At 52.1% G+C, this 17,740-nt stretch overlaps 1 protein-coding gene across 3 annotated transcripts in view; it reads left to right on the top strand.

The window, feature by feature from the left end:
- Nucleotides 1-17,740, top strand: part of NECTIN1 (nectin cell adhesion molecule 1) — a 100,922-nt gene that overhangs the window by 44,655 nt on the left and 38,527 nt on the right. For 2 of the 3 annotated variants that reach the window (XM_054291385.1, XM_054291387.1), the window contains exons 2-5: nt 2,564-2,914; nt 4,053-4,355; nt 4,888-5,005; nt 6,742-6,893. In XM_054291385.1, the coding sequence (XP_054147360.1) occupies nt 2,564-2,914; nt 4,053-4,355; nt 4,888-5,005; nt 6,742-6,893 (924 nt within the window). Of the gene's footprint in view, nt 1-2,563; nt 2,915-4,052; nt 4,356-4,887; nt 5,006-6,741; nt 6,894-15,826; nt 16,527-17,740 lie in introns of those variants that run through there. The other variant, XM_054291386.1, reaches the window with a different exon arrangement.

The following is a 17,740-nucleotide window of genomic DNA, read 5'->3' as shown; positions in this document are numbered from 1 at the left end:
CAGGCCTCGGTGGAAGCAGCGCTGATGACTCCACGCTCCCCCGGCCCTGGGAGCTGAGGGAGTGCTGAGCACACCCACCCGGGCCGGGCCGTTCCCAAGGCCCTGGCTACGTGATTGAAGTGCTCCCCAGCAAGCTCCCACACGCTCTGGGAGGCTCTGGAGCCTTCCGAGCCAGACTGCTTGGCAAAGCTGTTCCTCACCTTGGCGGGTGTGGGCAATGCTCACCTCCAGGGTGGAAGGAGCAGCATATGCTGCACAGCATGGTGGAGACATCTCCCCCTCCCCTGTGCACCCGTTCTTCCCTCAGATCCCAGCGTGGCCTTGTCTAAACCCAGCCTGTGCCCTCGTTTGATCAGGGAGGATGTTGTGGGTGCTGGTGGTAGAAATGTCCTGCACTGTGTCCTGCTGCTGAGACATCCTAATCCAGAGAGGAAACATGGTCCAGATGAGGGGGGACCATATTTCCCCTCTGGAGAAGGATTCCTCAGAGTGGGGACATCCTACCTTCTGCTTTGTGGAAGCAAAACTGTGGGGAAGCTGGCCCTGGCTGTGCTGGGATGGGAAGGGTGCACCCTGCCAGCCCCAGAGGACACGGTGGCTTTGTGTGCTCAGGCACTTGAGGGCACCAGCACTTTGCTGTGGCTGCAAGAAGCTCTGGAGAACATTCCTGAGCACCCAGCTGCAGTGCTGGGGTGTGGGGCTTGGCTCGGGGAGCAGGGGGCAAGTCTACACAAAGCTCTGGAGGCCGAGTTTCGGTCGGAACTGCTGATGGCTGTGGTCAGTGGTGGCGTCTCGTGGCCAGGCTGGGTTGTTGGGGCTTGTCCTCAGGGTCACAGGAAGGAGAAGGGAGAAAGAAGAGGCGTGGATGAGAATTGGGGATTAGGGTAAGGCTGGGAACAGCAGGCAGGGAGTGAGGGGGCAGCGTGGAGTGTGGGTGGAGAAGAGTTTTGTCTGCCTGCACTCGTGTGTGTGTCTGTGAAACTTCAGGAAAGAGACTCTTGGAGAGGTCCCAGGGCACATCTGCCACGGGGACCAACACTGAGGAGTTTTTTTTAGCCTTGGACAGGGAGCCATTCATCCCTGGAAGAACAGAGCAGGGTGACATTTCTGTTAGGAGGCGCTGTCTTGTTTCTCTTGCTCTGCATTTTTCTTTCCCCAGCCCCTCTCTCTCTTCCATTACTCTTTCATATTTCTCACTCTCTGTGCAGAACATGAAAGAGTTCTCTATCTTTTTTTTTTTTATTATCCCTTTCTTTCCTTTCCTGCCCAGCTCCCAGAATCCATCCAATTGCAGATTCTCCCAGAAGCTGGGAGCAAAACCCGCTTTTCTCGTTCTTCCCACCTTGCCTCCCTGTTGTATTTATCATACAAATACTGGCTGTATAATTACCAGAGCATTATCTCTAAACACACAGATTAGGAAAAGACACAGTGGCAACAAAGATGAATTTCAGGGTCAGTCTGGTGGGAGATGCTTTTCTCCATCTGGCAGGGGAGGAATCAAATGAGACAGAAGAGCTGTCATGGACTGCAGCTCCCACTTCTCACCAGCACCTTCCACAGAACAGGGTGGAAGGTTCCTAAATTCAGCCACTTCTGGGGTTATAAAAAGGCCACAGAAATGATCTGGATGATACAGGGAGATCATGCAAGGTGCAGAGGCAGTGCCTTAACATTGTTCCCATATGGGAATTATTGCTGCCCAGAAATGAGGGCTGAGTCTTTGCAGCTCCTTTAATTACTGCTGCAGCTCCAATGGGATTAAATGAATGTCTGAGTGTGTCTTAGCATATGTTGGGATGCGCTGTGCTGATAAACATCAGGGCTTTCACATGCCTGCAGACACACATGCCCTGCATATTTACCACAACTGACTCAGTGTCACCCCGAGCTGAAGACAAAGGGAGGAAGGTGTTATTGATCCAGCCCTGTGCCTTTGGGTGATGATGATGATGAGCCTTAGGCTGGCCATAGTGGGAGGAAGGTGTTTATGACCAAGATTGAAGCTGCAGCTGGGTGCAGAAAGTGCCTGTAGCCACAAATTGCTCTTGTATCAGCTATGTCAATAAGAAACACAAGCCTGTGAGAAACTACTGAGGGAGCTGGAGTTGTTTAGCCTGGAGAAAAGGAGACTCAGGAGTGACCTTATCACTCTCTACATCTCCTGAAAGGTGGCTGTGCTCAGCTGGGGTTGGGCTCTTTCTCCAGGCAGAACCAGAGGATGCAGCCTCAAGCTGTGAAAGGAAAATTTAGGTTGGATATTAGGAAAAAGTTTTTTACAGAAAGAGTGATAAAGTTCTGGAATGTTCTGCCCAGGGAGGTGGTGGAGTCACCACCCATGGATGTGTTTAACAAATCCTGGATGTGGCACTGGGTGCCAGGGTTTAGTTGAAGTGTTGGGGCTGGGTTGGACTCGATGATCTCGAAGGTCTCTTCCAACCTGGTGATTCTGTGAATTCTGTGAAACAAGTGGAGTAAACAGGGGAGTTCCTGACCCTGATGCTAATAACCACAGTGCTTCTGGGAAGCCCCCAAATGCTCACAAGTTGCCATTTCATTGCAGGGCTGCAAGCTCAGAGCGTCTTGGTCAATGACTCCGTCTCGGGGTTCATCGGCACGGACGTGGTGCTGCACTGCAGCTTCACCAACCCTCTGCCCATCGTGAAGATCACTCAGGTGACGTGGCAGAAGGCCACCAACGGCACCAAGCAGAATGTGGCCATCTACAACCCCGCCATGGGCGTGTCCATCCTGTCCCCCTACAAGGAGAGGGTGACTTTCCGCAACCCTTCCTTCAAGGATGGCACCATCCAGCTGTCCCGGCTGGAGCTGGACGATGAGGGCGTTTACATCTGTGAGTTTGCCACCTTCCCCACCGGCAACCGGGAAGGGCAGCTGAACCTCACCGTGCTGGGTAAGGCTCTGCAGGGTGAACCTCCAGTCCAACAGAGCTGGAGGAAGCTGAGATTCACATCCTGGGAGCTCGTGGCGAATTTGGGGTGTGAATTGTAGCTGGGATGGATTTTAATGTTTTAATGTTGACTGGGAAGAGGTGAAGAGCAGGGAGAACAAAGCAGGTGGTTCTGAGACAGCTGAGCTGTCACACCTCTTCTTTTTCCAGGCCTCAGTTCCCCTTTTCCCTCCACCTACACTCCTAATGTAGGTGCAGGAACAGTGACCAGGGCCCTGTGGGAGTGGTGAGTTTTAATGAGCTGGGGCTGTCAAGAGAGAAGAAACAACAGATTGATCCTAAACTCAATCAGAGCTTGTCCCTGGAGCTCAGGGCTGTGAGTGAACAGATCCCACCCAAGGTCTACATGAGCTGTTTTCTCTCCAATTTCAGTTCCTTTCTAACACAGGGATGAAAACCTCTGGGAGGAAAGGGCTTTCCATATATCCATGCATTTATGGCACCTCCACCATTGTTTTCCCATAAATGATGCAGGTAGATGGTGCAAGGTGCATAGGCATAAAGGAAATATTACATGGGAATTATTGCTGGCAATTTGCACACTCTGGACTCACCACAAGCCCTGTCACAGCCTCAGTGGTGTTAGATGGCTTGGGGATGTAGCAAACAGAGCAGCACTGCTTTTCTAACCATCCCTTTGCACCCTTTTCTCCTCCTCCTCTGTGACTGTGTTCACAGGGGTCCAAGGATGAGGGAAGAGATAAGGATCTGACTCCATGTTTCAGAAGGCTTGATTTATTATTTTATCATATATATTATATTAAAACTATACTAAAAGAATAGAAGGAAAGATTTCCTCAGTAGGCTAGCTAAGAATAGAAAAAGAAAGAATGATGACAAAAGCTTGTGTCTCAGACAGAAAGTCTGAGCTAGCTGACTGTGATTGGCTATTAATTAGAAACAACTAACATAAGCCAATCACAGATGCACCTGTTGCATTCCACAGCAGCAGATAATCATTGTTTACATTTTGTTTCTGAAGCTTCTCAGCTTCTCAAGAGGAAAAATCCTAAAGAAAAGATTTTTCATAAAACATGTCTGTGACACTCCTCCTCCTCCTCCTTTCTGCACTCCCCTACAGCCAAGCCCACGAACTGGATGGAGGGCACCAAGAGGCCTCTAATCGCCAAGTCTGGCAGGACAGAGAAGATCTTGGTGGCCACCTGCACCTCCTCCAACGGGAAACCCCCCAGCACCGTCACCTGGGACACGAAGCTGAAGGGGGAGGCGGAGTTCCAGGAGATCCGGAACAGCAACGGCACCATCACGGTGATCAGCCGGTACCGGCTGGTGCCGAGCCGCGAGGCGCACCGCCAGCAGCTCATGTGCGTGGTCAACTACCAGCTGGAGAGGTTCACCGACAGCATCACCCTCAACGTGCAGTGTAAGGGGCCTGGCACGGCTGGGAGGGCTCGCCCTGCTCAGGGCTGGGCTCTGGGGAAAGAGGGGTTTGGGTTGGGCTTCTGGAGGGGCTGTGGTTGTGGTTTTGAGAGTGAGAACTGAAAGGATCCTTTGGAATAATTGTGGGTTTTCTCTTTTTCCTTCCTTCTTCCTCTGCTTCTGCTGTGTCCCTTTTGTTCTCCTTCTCTCTCTCTTTTGCATTCCCATGATCTTTCCCTCCTCATGTTTCTCTCCTTCCTCCACTCCTGCCTCATCTCTTCCTATTTCATCTTCTCCCCTTTCCTTCCCCACATTCCTTGTCCCATCACCTGTCCCTCCTTGAAATCTTTCCTTCTCCCACTCCTACCCCCTCACCTCTACCTATTTCATTTTCTCCCCTTTCCCACAATCCTTTCATCTCCTTTTAATCTCTCTCCTTTTCCCACCGTGCCCCTCATCTCTTCCCATCTCATTTCCTCCCCTTTCCTCTCTCCTTTTCCCCCCCTGCTCTCTTCCCTTTCCCCCCACCCTTGCAGATGAGCCAGAAGTCACCATCGAGGGTTTTGATGGCAACTGGTTCCTGAACCGCAAGGATGTGAAGCTGATCTGCAAGTCTGATGCCAACCCCCCAGCTCACACCTACGAGTGGAAGCTGTAAGTGTCCCCAGAGCCCCACTGCCAGCAGCAAATGTCACCTCCCAGCAGGGACAAGGAGTCTCTGCAGACACCTCACTCACCCTGTGGTCACTTAGGGCCCAGTCCCATTAGTGTCAGCGGTGTCACCCCAAGGTACAACCTGTGCCTGTGGTGGGGGTGGCTGCCAGCTCAGTGCAGCCTCAATATCCAGGGAAAATTCCCCTTTCTCACCTCCCTGGGATCATACTCTGCCCTGGTGACGTGAGGCAGCTGAGATGTGACAAGGTGATTCACGTGCCCAGAACCACTAAGTGCCTCGGCAGCAGAGCTGGGAAAGAACCCAGGAGTTCCCTGCTTTGAAAAGGCACAAATAACACAAAATTTGTGTGTGTGTGTGTGTGTGTGTGTGTGTGTGTGTGTGTGTGAACAACCTTCCCCTGGAATCAGCTCCTCACGTGACTGGCATTAAACAGCAGCAATTCCTTGTCCTCAGGTTTCCAGCTTTTGGCTGAACACACTAAAGGGACTTGAAAAGTGAGTGAGGGGTGTCTGGGCAGTCAGGTGGGAATTGATACAACCTGATGTGGTTCTCCTGCTGCTCTTTCTTCTCTGTAAGCACTCATGTAGCTTTAAAAGAGGAAGATCAAATGGATCCTTTCTTCTTTTCAGCTGGCATTTGTCATCAGGAGAGAGGCTCTCAACATGGCTTTGCAAGGAGCACATTCTCTCTCATTCCACTTCCCAGATCAAACTGTTCAAAGTGAAAGTCTGAAGAGGATTGTTTTTCTTGCCTTTTTTCCTAGTTCTCCATCCCCAGCTCTCTCCATCTGTTGGTTCTGCCAGTCTGACTTAAAACTCTGAGGGGCTCTCTGGGTTCCTCACAATATTTCCAGAAAAGCCTCAGAGGCAAAAACGCACCCAAGGCAGAAGAGATGCCACTTGAGGCAATTTCTGTGCCTGGAGTGTAAAACCCAGCAGTGCTTTTCCTCTCCTCCCATTTGGGTGGTGATGAGCAGCAGTCAGAGGAGGCAACAATCCCACACCACCCCTTTGAGCACCCTGTGCTCTTGTTTTTGTAGGTTCAGGGCCCTGTAGGACCATGGTTAAGGTGTTTTTCCATCAGCTTGGGAATCATTGGCTTGATGCAGCTGGAAAAATTGTTTTCTGTACATATGTGTATATGTAGACATGCAGAATACATGCATTTAGGCACTGCTTTACAATCCTAATTATACCCCCGTTATTCCCTTTTGTTTCTTATAAATTGCTGACAATATGTGCACATTTGGGTTGGGAGGAGGGGAAGGAATTACTTGAGTAATTTTTAATTGCCTAAGAGGAGTAATTACTTTACTTTGCTTCAGTAATTAAGAATAACCAGGCCATGTGTGTCTTTTCCTAACACACAGGGGCTTTTTTTTTTATTTTTTTTCATCTGCCTTTGTCAATTTATTTTCTGTATCTCCGGGTTTAGTTTTGCATTATTCTAGTTTCACACTTTGTGACGTGAGCAGGGCTCTAAATCAACACTGGTGTGCTTGAAATTAACCCTGGCTGATCAGGGGAGTTAAATGGGCAGGAAATTGGGTTTAAAACAGGCTCAGGTTGTGTCCCTTTCATGCCTACATTAATGGGGATTTTCCAGCCAGCACCTCCAGCTTCCACACTTGCCCACAGGCAAGCACAGACCCAGAACGTTGCTGTCACCTCTGGGTGTCACCTGTGGGGTCAACCATTGTCTCTGTTCCCCCCAGGCCAAACGGGACCCTGCCAGGGAGTGTGGAAATCCAGAACAACACCATCTACTTCAAAGGGCCCGTGTCCTACAGCGTGGCTGGCACCTACGTCTGCGAGGCCACCAACGCCATCGGGACACGCTCGGGCCTGGTGGAGGTCAATGTCACAGGTAGGACAGCACCTGGGCTGCTCTGCAGCATTGGAAAAACAAGGTGGGGAGGGAGACAAAGGTGTGAGCAGTTCTGTGGTGGTGTTCTTAGGATGAGGGAAGAGGTGAGGATCTGACTCCATGTTTCAGATGGCTTGATTTATTATTTTATGATATATATTATATTAAAACTATACTAAAAGAATAAAAGAAAGGATTTCATCAGAAGGCTAGCTAAGAATAGAAAAGGAATGAAATGATAAAAGTTTGTGTCTTGGACAGACAGTCCGGACAGCTGGACTGTGATTGGTCATTAATTAGAAACAACCACATGAGACCAATCCCAGATGCACCTGTTGCATTCCACAGCAGCAGATAACCATTGGTTACATTTTGTTCCTGAGGTCTTTCAGCTTCTCAGGAGAAAAAATCCTAAAGAAAAGATTTTTCATAAAATGTGTCTGTACCACAGCTCCATCTCCTCAGTCACACTGCCTCCTTTCAGGGTGGGAATCTCCTGAGTGAAATGGGGCAGTGGAGTTCTTGGCTTTGGGCTGGTGTTGCACTGGTTTGCTGTGGATTTTCTCCTTTCCTCTCGTGGTCTTTTTTCTTTCCTACATCAATTCAGCTGGTTCCCCCCTCGTCTTCTGCTTTGGATTCAGAGAGATTGTTGTACATGTTAACAGCAGAGGCACGTCAGGGAGATATTGATCAGAAAAAGGGGCAGGGTGAGGATGTGGACTGCCAGAAAGGCAGGAGATGGATGAGTCACTTGTCCACGATGGTGTTTGGTGTTCCTGGTGTTGGGCAATTCTCATGATTCTTCATTTGAGCTCCTTGCAGTGCTGCTCTGTGAATTCACTCACCTGCCAGGGATCCCTGTGGGTGCTGGAGGAGCTTTGGGCTCCAGGGAGGAGCAGCATCCCAGGCTGCAGGCAGTGGGAAGTGATGCTGTGGTGTCACAGGAGACAGAAGGGATCTGAGGGCCTGCAAAGCACTGTGGCCACAGGAGGGAGGGAAAGACATGTGGGCAAGCTGAGGTAGCGTCAGGGAGAGAAAGTCATGTCAGGAAATAGCTTTGAGAGAAGAAATAACATATGGCAGTAACCTGATTTCTGAAAGTCAGAGTGACATTGTGAGACATCACCGAGGGGGAAAAGGGGCTGTGGGTGTTTCGAGAGCAGGAAAGGGACAATTACCCCATTCCTTTGGGACAAAAGGGGCCATTTGGGTTATCACACAGTGACTCAGGAGGGCTGGAAGTGCCTCTTGGAGCAGTGAGGAGGGGCACAGCCACACTGCAGCGAGCTCTGGGCTGCAAACAGCCCAGACAGGATGGGCAGTGAGGTGAATGAGGTGCACTGGGTGCTTCCAAGGCATGAGGAGCACAGGACAGCCTCCCAAGGCTGTTACCTCTTGTTCTGCCCAGCCCAAGGCACTCAGAGCCTCTCCTGCCACCCCAGTCCTTGGGGAGATGTCTGACCTGAGGGTGATGAAATCCCAGCCCCTGCACCAGCTTTCTCTGCTGGTAAATACTGAGCAAGCACAGAGCCAAGTCTGGGACAGCTAAAATTAGCAATAACTCCGTGTTTGGCACCTCAGCTCCCCTCTCTAACTTGGGCAAACCAGGCTAAGCTTCCTCTAACCAAGTGCTTGGAGGTCAATGGATGGGATGTGCTAATTAGATGCTAATTACCCGGTATTTGTTTATGATCATTATCACTGGAGCAGGTCTTTCATTCACACCTCCTGTCCTGGATCCCTGCCTGCTGAGCTGCTCCTGGTGCAGCCATTTCTCTGGGGGCTTTCTTGTGCCAGGGAAAGGCACTGGGAGAACAAAGCCCTTTGTGCCCAGCCCTGCCCAGGCACCCAAAACCAGGGCAAGGTCATGGCCAAAATCAGCTGCTGGGGAGTGGTCACCTTGGTGTTCCTGGGGCAGCGCTTGGTTCAAGCTGAGCTGACTCCCTTTGGCAGCAGAAATCCAACCCACACAGCGTCCACAACCTTGGGGCACGTTTGAAACAGTGAGCAGAGCTTAAAACCCTCCAAGGTCAGCCCCAGATACAGAGGAGAAGGTGGAGTAGGGAATGAAAGAGACTTTGAGAGTGAGAGGCTCTCACTTTCCATCCCTCCATAGCCTCTGTGTCCATTTCTTGCTGTCATTCTTGTTGCAGCTTGAATTGCTGCTAGTAAAGTCCAGGGTGGGGTGTAACTTAGGAGAAGCCCCTCCAAGCCTCCACAATTCTGCCTGTCCAGCCACCCCATATAATTTGGGGTGTCTGGGCACGAGGCACAGCCCTCTCTTTGTGTTTCCTGCCCATTTTTGATGTGTCTCAGCACCACAGTGGCACTGAAGGTGGCTGCACCAGCTCACCTGCACAGGCTCCTCCAGACACGAGGGGCTGTGGCTTCCCCCTCTGGAATTTGGAATTGTCTCTTTTCCTGGTGTTTTTACAAAGGACTGGAAAAGAGCATTGTTCTCAGGCTCCACCAGCTCAGGGCTGGCAGGATTTTTGGGGTTGTGTTGGTGTCTGCCTGCCTCTAATCTCAGCTGGTTCCCAATGGTCCTGGCTGTGGGGATGAGGTTAAATGAGAGGGAATGAAGGGCACACCCACAGCTGCCCTGTGAGGAGGGATTAACAGCCAACCCCACAGGCCAGGCCTGCACCACATAATAAAAAAAAAAAAAATCCTTTAATAATTCATGGGATCTGAATATGTTTATCCAGCTCTCCCTGAGGAGCGATTAGGCCGGTGCTGGGGAGGGCTCACCCTCCTCACTCAGCTATTACAGGTACATTTGTTTGGGTCTTGCAGGCAATTTAGGGATTGTCAGTGGACCACGAAACCTCTTTCAAGAGCTGCATGCAATAAATGGAGTTCAATCTAGTGAGCAGCCAGCCTTGGGAGGAAAAAAAAAACAACACAGAAGGCTGATGCAGAGAAAAGCCTGCAGCAGCTTTTCCCCTTTCTGTCTCCCTGTTCTCCCCCCTTATGCCACCCAAAATCTTCCCTCCAGGCCCCAGAGAGGAAAATGCAGGGCTGGTCCAGCCCCCTGATGGGGAGGGCAATTTGTTCAGAGGGAGAAGGCTGAATGCTTCTCGGAGAGTTATGGCGCATTAAAGAGATTGATAAGTGGAAATTTAATATTTTATTCCAGCAATCTGTTCCCCTAATAGCTTCTCCTGCCTTGCAGGACCTTTGTCAGTCGCAGGCAAGCCATGTAGTGTGACATGTAACTATTTATTACAGGCAGTGGGTGACAGAGTAAAAGGCTGTGCTTATGGACTGCACATGTGTGATGGTCCTGAACAGAGAACTGGCCGGCCATGGATATTCACCTGTGTGATCCAAATCTGCATCCTGGCCATGGATATTCACCTGTTTGATTCCATCCTGGCCATGAATATTCACCTGTCTTATCCCAATCTGCATCCTGGCCATGGATATTCACCTGTGTGATCCCAATGTGCATCCCAGCCATGGATATTCACCTGTGTGATGCTAATCTGCATCCTGGCCATGGATATTCACACCTGTATGACCCCATTTGTGTCCTGGCCATGGATATTCACACCTGTACGATCCCATTTGTGTCTTGGTCATGGATATTCATGTGTGTGATCCTGATTTTATCCTGGTCATGGACATTCAAATGTGTGTGACCCCAATGGACATTCACACCATGGATATTCACACCTGTGTGATCCCATTTTCATCTTGCCTGTGGACATTCATATGTGTGTGGCCCCAATGAACATTCCCACCTGTGTGATCCCATTTTGTCCTGCCCATGGTCTTACACACCTGTGTGATCCCATTTTCATCCTGGCCACGGATATTCCCACCTGAGACTCCCAATTTTCAGCCTGCCCATGGAAATGGTTTTCCCAAAGCTGCGTGCACAGGGCAGGATGAAAATGGGAATTTTGGGAAATGGGAATTCCTGCATAGGGCAGGAATAGAACATTTGCATGTGGAAATGTCGATGGATTCATGAGCATGGGCTTTTCTGGGTGCAGCAGAGCATGGACACACCCTAGCCCCATGCAGGAAACATTCACCCATTTGTGCACTGGCTCCAGCCAGAGGAAGCTCAAGGAGAAAGGGGAAAAAATGGCAAATGGGCCTTTGAAGGAGACTCACAGAGCTGGGGCAGCAGGGAGAGCCTGTGCCAGCAGCTCTGCAGCGCTGGCCTTGGATGTGCTGCAGGCTGGGGGGGAGGAAAAGCTGGCAGGGGTTGCTGACCCCCCCTGCTCTCCTGGCTCCCAGCAGGGAGTTATTTACACACCAGCAGCGCTCCCGTCCCAGCAAGGTCACTGCAAACAGCCCTGGGGCTCTCTGGAGCTGCTGCCACACAGCACTGGCTGGGAAAAGCCCTTTCTGGGAAGTCCTAAATGCCAATTCCTGCAGCAGGTGCTCCCAAAGGCAGGCAGATTTCGGTGGGAGGATGTGGGGCTGGGGGGAGCAAGCCCCAAGGAGGGGGGGTCTGGCTGATGCTAATCCTGCAGAGTGGCTGTGCATCCTGTCTGGTGGCATCTGTGCCAGCTGCCCCCACAGGAGCAGGGCCTGACTGACAGGGGATAGGTGACCTGAGAGAGAGATTAAAGCCTAAGACACGTTTGGCATCTGGCCCGAGAGCTGTCACACTCTGAAAGGCCGGGGGCAGCTGCTGCGCTGCTGGATTAGCTGCCAGTGGTTGTTCCATCCCCTCCCGCCCTGCAGGAACCCCTGGGAGGGAGGGGAAAGCTTGGAAAGCTGGAGATGGACATGGCAGAGGTGCAGGGGGGAGGGAGGAGGTCAGCAGCGCTCTGGGCTTCTCAAATTGCAGCTTTGTCCTGAGTTTTCTCATTATCTTGCCTCGTGTACATAACTTAACACACGAGCAAAGTCCTGGGATAATTTGGCGTGGGCTGTTCCGGCAGGGAAAGTTTGCCATCAGCAATCTGGCTCCTGAGCAAACCCTGCAGGGTCATTTCTGTGTTTGCTGAGGCCATCTGGGAACTGGGGAGCCCCATGAATACGTTGGAATTCAGGTCCTGTTCCTCCCTGGAGCTGCTGTTCATATTGTGTGGATATTTGGTTTTCCAAAGCAGAAGGAAACCCGGAGTCTTCCTCTGGAAGAGCTTGGGCTGACACATGTCCAGCAGATAATTCCTCATGGAATGGACAAATGTCCATTTTCTTGGACATTTTCTTCAGTGAAAATGACATTTTCTTCAGTGCCTGTGGCTACAGGGAGAATTTGGGCTGGTGCTGGCTTTTCCCTTGGTCCTTAGAATTGAGGGGAAAAGGAGGGTAATGGGGCTTAAAGGAAAAACATGTCCACAGGAAGCAGTCTTTTAAAATATCTCAGCAGATGAGCAGAAGAGCTTTTGAAAGCTGATTTCCAGTGGATCTGCATATCACAGAAGAATTACTGGGTGTCTAAAAATACCCTTTTTCTGATCTGGGCCCTTCCTGCTCCTGGGAGCAGCCTCCTGTCCCTCTGGGTTCTCTGATGTCTAATGAGGTTTGGCTCCCACCTCTAGCAAGGATCCCACTCCAGCCGTCTCCAGGAGCTTTCTGATAGGGAGAATTTCAGCTCCTTCTGTCACACAGCACTCAAATTGGCCAGCAGGTTGAAAAAAGCAGCAGATAAAGGATTGATGGACAGGTGTGATGATTTGCATGCGCCTCATTTTTATTGAAAAACAGCTTTAAGAGGAAGATGAGATTCTTTCAAACCTCTACTTTTGAAGCCACTCTTGTGATGGGGGAGGTTTGGGGAAGTTTGCGGCCTCACTGTTCAGCCCTGGGCTGCTGCAGGAAGAGGGCAGGAGATGCCTGGAGCCTTGCAGAGGGATCAAAGGGAACCTGTGGGCTGGGCCAGGTGCCAGGCTGAGCCCAGGGTGAGCTCCTGTCTCTCTGCCTGCTCTCCCAGCTGCTGTCCCCGAGGTCTGGCTGCTGGCACAGGGACAGGAAGCTGGGCTGAATGCAACAGCTGGCAGAGCTGGGCACGGGCAGATAGCGTTGCTGCTTTAATTCCTATTCATACAGCACTCCCTCTTTTTATAAGGGCTTGGGGGTGGCAGGGGGGGAGAGGCTTTTCATGCTGGCATTAAAGCCTGGCTTGTTCCCCCTCCCTCGGCTCCGCTGTCTCCTGTTTCTCCAGGCTGCTTTTCACAGGGGCTTTAATTCTCTCCAGACTCTTCCTAATGGATTTTTCACATGGGGCCCCCGAGCACGCTCAGGGTTCCAGAAATTTCATGCTCCCCCCTCGGACACAAAAAAAGGGGATTCCTTTTCCCACACTTCCCCCTCTCCCCTTGGTGTTGCTCTGTTTGAAACGAGGCGGGATCCCAATTTATGGGATTGGTGGACATCCTGGTGGTGAATGGATCTAGATGCAGGGACAGGTGACACGCTGGTGCCCGCTCACCACCTGCCGTGCCGAGGCACCTTGTCCCAGGGCACAGCCCCTCCTTCCTGCCCGAGAACAGGGCAGTGCCCACCCTGATCCAGAGCCAGCACTGGTCTGTGCCGCCATCCAGTGGCAGTGCTGGGCTCTGGAGGGGCTGGACCCCCTCCTGCCCCGACACTGACCCACCCCAGGGACCCCCAGAGCCCCCCTTGGCCCGGTGCTGGAGGGAGGATGAGGAGGGAGGAGCTCTGTGAATGATCAGGGGGTGATTTGGTCTTCCCTCTGTTTTCCTTCTTTCTTTCTTTCTCCCTGCTAACAGTCTGGGTTTGTTTTTTCTGGCATGGGAATGGAGGGTGGGGATGGGATGGGGGAGAAAATAGTTCCTGGCTTGAGGAACGTGTGAAATCCACCAGGGATGGAGGGATGGATGGATGGATGGATGGATGGATGGATGGATGGATGGAAAATGGATGGATGGATGGATGGATGGATGGATGGATGGATGGATGATGGATGGATGTGTTCCTGCTCATGTCCATGGCATTGTCAGTGCCACGGGGATGGTGAGTGCTACCTCAGGGGTGGGCAGCACAAAGAGCAGGGAAAAAATAAATATCTCCTGAGAAAGGTAGGAAAACATCCCCCCTTTTCTCTGCATGCTTCCAACCTGGGCTGTCAATGAGGCTTTTAACAGGAAAGTAGGCCAAGCTCCTTTAGGAATCAGGCACAGCCTTCCCCTCTCAGATCTGTTCTCAGAGCTGGGGGGCAGAGGGATCTCTGTGGTTTGGTAGGGGCAGAGGGAGCAGTGTGGGTGTTGTGTGGTTGAAGCGGAGCCCTCAGCAGGCAGGACCACGAGGGGATGGACGTGACTGTCCCTGGTGTCCCTGCAGAGAGGATCTGCATTAACCAGCTGGCTGGGACAGGCCTTCTGTTGATGCAACATGTGGCTTTGGCTTTCCACAGCCCAGCCCCGGCTCCCCGTGCTGCAAGACATGTCCTTGCTGCTTCTCTAAGGCTGTCTTTGGGAAAAAATGCTGGCTCCTGCCTGCACAGCATCCTGCTCCTCATTGTGGCTGCAGCAGGGACCCTCCATCTGTCCCCCAGCCCACTCTGCCCACTGGGCTGCTCTCTGTGTGAGTTCAGCCTCAGGAGGCTCTGCTCCAGGCAAGTCAGCACTGCAGAAACCAAGACTCTGTTGTTGGGTTGATGTTTCAGGAAAGGCAGGAATTAATCATCTTCCAGGCACAAAAAAAAAAACTTAAACATTTATGGCTCAGGCCAGAAATTGCTCGAATTCAGTGCCCTTGTCCAAAACTGCAGCTGTTGCAGTGCCTTCACTTGGGGGAAGCTGCTTTGTCCCTCTCCCTCAGAGGCTGGGCTAAGCTGTGCCAGCAGGGAATGGAGAGGGGTGGGCAGCAGTCACTGCCTCTCATCCCTTTGGATCTGCTGCCTCTGAGCCCCCCACAACCCTGGCTGTGCTCAGGGATGCTGCCTTTGCTGCTGGGTCTGCACCTCTCCTTGGCTGCTGGGGGAAGAAGTGAAGGCCAGGAGGCTCCAGGGTTGACAAAGAGGCCTTGGGAGTGGGAAAAGCACTGGGAGAGTCTCATATGCAAAAACAAGGCTGCCACAGGGCATTAAGAGGGCACTTGCTGCCTGATTTGGGAGGCAGGTGAAGGGCTGAGACAAGCATGTGGTGTTTGATGCCTGCTGGACACGGATGTTCAACAGGCTCTGAGTTCAGCCAGGGGCTGTACCTGTGCCCAGGAAGGTTGATTGAAGTCCTGGCTCAAACTTTATCTGTGCCAAAGTGTAGGTGTTGAACCGCATGAAAGAGAACAGAGCTGCTTTCTCATCTCTTTCCTCTGCCTCCTTTTGAATTTTTTTTTTTTTTTTTTAAATAGGTCAGGGTAGGAGCAAGATTAGCAGGAGGAGTGGCACTGTGCTGGCCAGGGAAGGGGAAGAAGCAGTGGGAGGGCTGTGTCCTCACGCTGCAGGGTCAGCACAAGGGCTCAGGAGCCAGCAGGGCTCTGAGCAGCCACAGGGCACCTGTGGGTGGGGGATCACAAGGTGCTGCTGCCTTGGTTCTAATCTGGGCTGGGATGTGAGGAGAGGATGCAGAGCTGGTGGGTTCACCATGGCACCTGTCTATGCCCACCCTCGGGTGGGGTTTGGGGTTTGCTCCCTGTCAGGAGCGCTCTCAGGGAAGCTGGAATTCTGTCAGCTGCTAAAACGGAGCGCGTCCAGACTCATGACTCGGGGCTGGTGGGATCTGAGCACACCTGGAGCCACCAGGAGGGCTGGGGAGGGTAAAACCACTGCTTCCAGCCTGCTGGGCTCCTGCATGAGGCTTAGCCAGCTTGGCACGGCACCTTCCCCTTGCTGAGGACACCCCTCTTCCCCTTTCCCCAGTTTTTCCCTTCCCTGTTCCTTACCCTCATCTTCCCACCCCCTCACCCCCCCGCCCCAAACTGGCAATGAGAGCATGGAGGGGAGGGCGCGTTTCCGCATGGTTTGACACTGTTCCCCCTTCCATCTGTCTTTTCCTACCCAGAATTTCCCTACACCCCGTCTCCAATCGATGATCACAAATCCATGGTGCAGCCGAACATCCCCACACCGGTGATTGGGGGCATAGTGGGAGGCGTCTCGCTGGTCCTGCTGGTGGCCGTGGTGCTCTTTGTGGTACTCCGGCGCCGGCGTCACACCTTCAAGGGTGACTACAGCACAAAGAAGCACGTGTACGGCAACGGCTACAGCAAGGCTGGCATCCCACAGCACCACCCCCCCATGGCCCAGAACCTGCAGTACCCCGACGACTCGGACGATGAGAAGAAGCCAGGCCCCTTGGGCGGCAGCACCTACGAGGACGAGGATGAGGATGCCGGAGGAGAGCGCAAGCTGGGCGGCCCCAAAGCCTACGAGGAGGATGCCAAGAGGCCTTACTTCACCGTGGACGAGGGCGAGGCCCACCCCGAACCTTACGACGAGAGGACACTCGGCTTCCAGTACGACCCCGAGCAGCTCGACCTGGCCGACAACATGGTGTCGCAGACCGACGGCTCTTTTATTTCCAAAAAGGAGTGGTACGTGTAGCTCCACGCCCCTCTGCTACACTCACACACGCTCACACACACTCACCAACGCTCACCAACGATGCCCTCCCTCCCCTGCATCCCTCCCGCGCACGCCCCGGCCCCGCACAGACTTTTTGGATGCTGGGGGCCAGCGGGGAGAGAGGGTGGCTTTGCTTACGGATCATTTTTTGGGGAGGGGGGGCGGGGCTCGTGCGGGAGGGCGGGCGGGAGGTCGGGTAATTATTTTCTCTCGGTTTTGGTTTTTGGCTTTTTTAATTTCTCTCTTCGACGACTTTCGTCCCCTTCTGTGGTGTTTGTATTGGTCGGTGGCTTAGGTGTTACTCTTTGCTTTAACGACTGTTGCCCAGCCTGTATATTACACTCTGTTTGTGTCTTCATGTCTCAGAGTGCCCTTCCCTCCCCGAGGCTTCCTCCTCCCGCTCCCACCTCCCCTGAAACACTGGAAATTTGTTTGTATGTTGTCTTCTTTGTTTGTTTTTTAACCTTGGGAGGGGGGCAGGTGGGCTGTCCGTAGGACAGAGCCAGAAGAGTTTTATGGCAATGGAAACATAGGTGCCATTATCAGGTGAATGGATTTTGGGTTTTTTTCCCCCTAATCACTTTTTTTTTTGTTGTTTTTGGTGGGGTCTGGGTGACATTCCCATTGCCTGCTGCACACCTGGAGAGAACCACACTCAGTTTTTAATGACTCAATAAAAGGAAAATGAGCAGAAAGGGGGAAAAAAAACACCCTAGACCAAACCCCAGGTGTAGGGGCTGATAGCAGAGCAGGGAAACAAAACTGCCATTTTCCTCCTACGATTTATTATCGCCTGGCTTTTCATTTCTCTGTCTTTGTTTGAGTGTTCTTTTAAACGAAAGAAAAGGAGTATTTATTGCTGACACTTTTCCCCCCGTGATGGCTCAGAGAAAGGCTGGCTCTTTTTGTTCTTGTTGCTGTTGTCATTGCTGGTACCAGCCACAGAGCAGTTCACTGGGGCGCCCCTGTGCCGGCCACATCCACTGGGGAAGGGACCAACTGAGGACACTTTGCTTCCACACATCCACTGCCTTCAGCCATGCTCTGCACACCCAGGCAGGGCAGGGCCAGCCCCTGAGGTTTATTTTATTATACCACTAAGACTTAATTGTCATGTGTTTACACGTTATTTTTTATTTTGGTCAGAGCACGGGGGTGCTCCTCTCTCTCTCTCTCTCTCTCTCTCTCTCTCTCTCCTAGCAACAACCCCAGCCCGTGGCTGCACCACGTAGGTGGCATTGATTGCCACTTTTCCAATCTCACATCCCTCTCCTGAGCACAGCCTTGGCAGACAGGGTAGGAGGGATTGAGCCTGGGGTATTGATCTTTCCCTCCTTGCCTTGAGCCACGC

Source organism: Melozone crissalis, unplaced genomic scaffold (assembly GCF_028551555.1).
Source record: "Melozone crissalis strain CALT ecotype California unplaced genomic scaffold, PUWL_Pcris_2 ptg000092l_1, whole genome shotgun sequence".
Lineage (NCBI taxonomy): Eukaryota > Metazoa > Chordata > Aves > Passeriformes > Passerellidae > Melozone > Melozone crissalis.
Note: the sequence above shows the minus strand (reverse complement) of the source record. Positions and strands in the feature narration are given on the sequence as shown.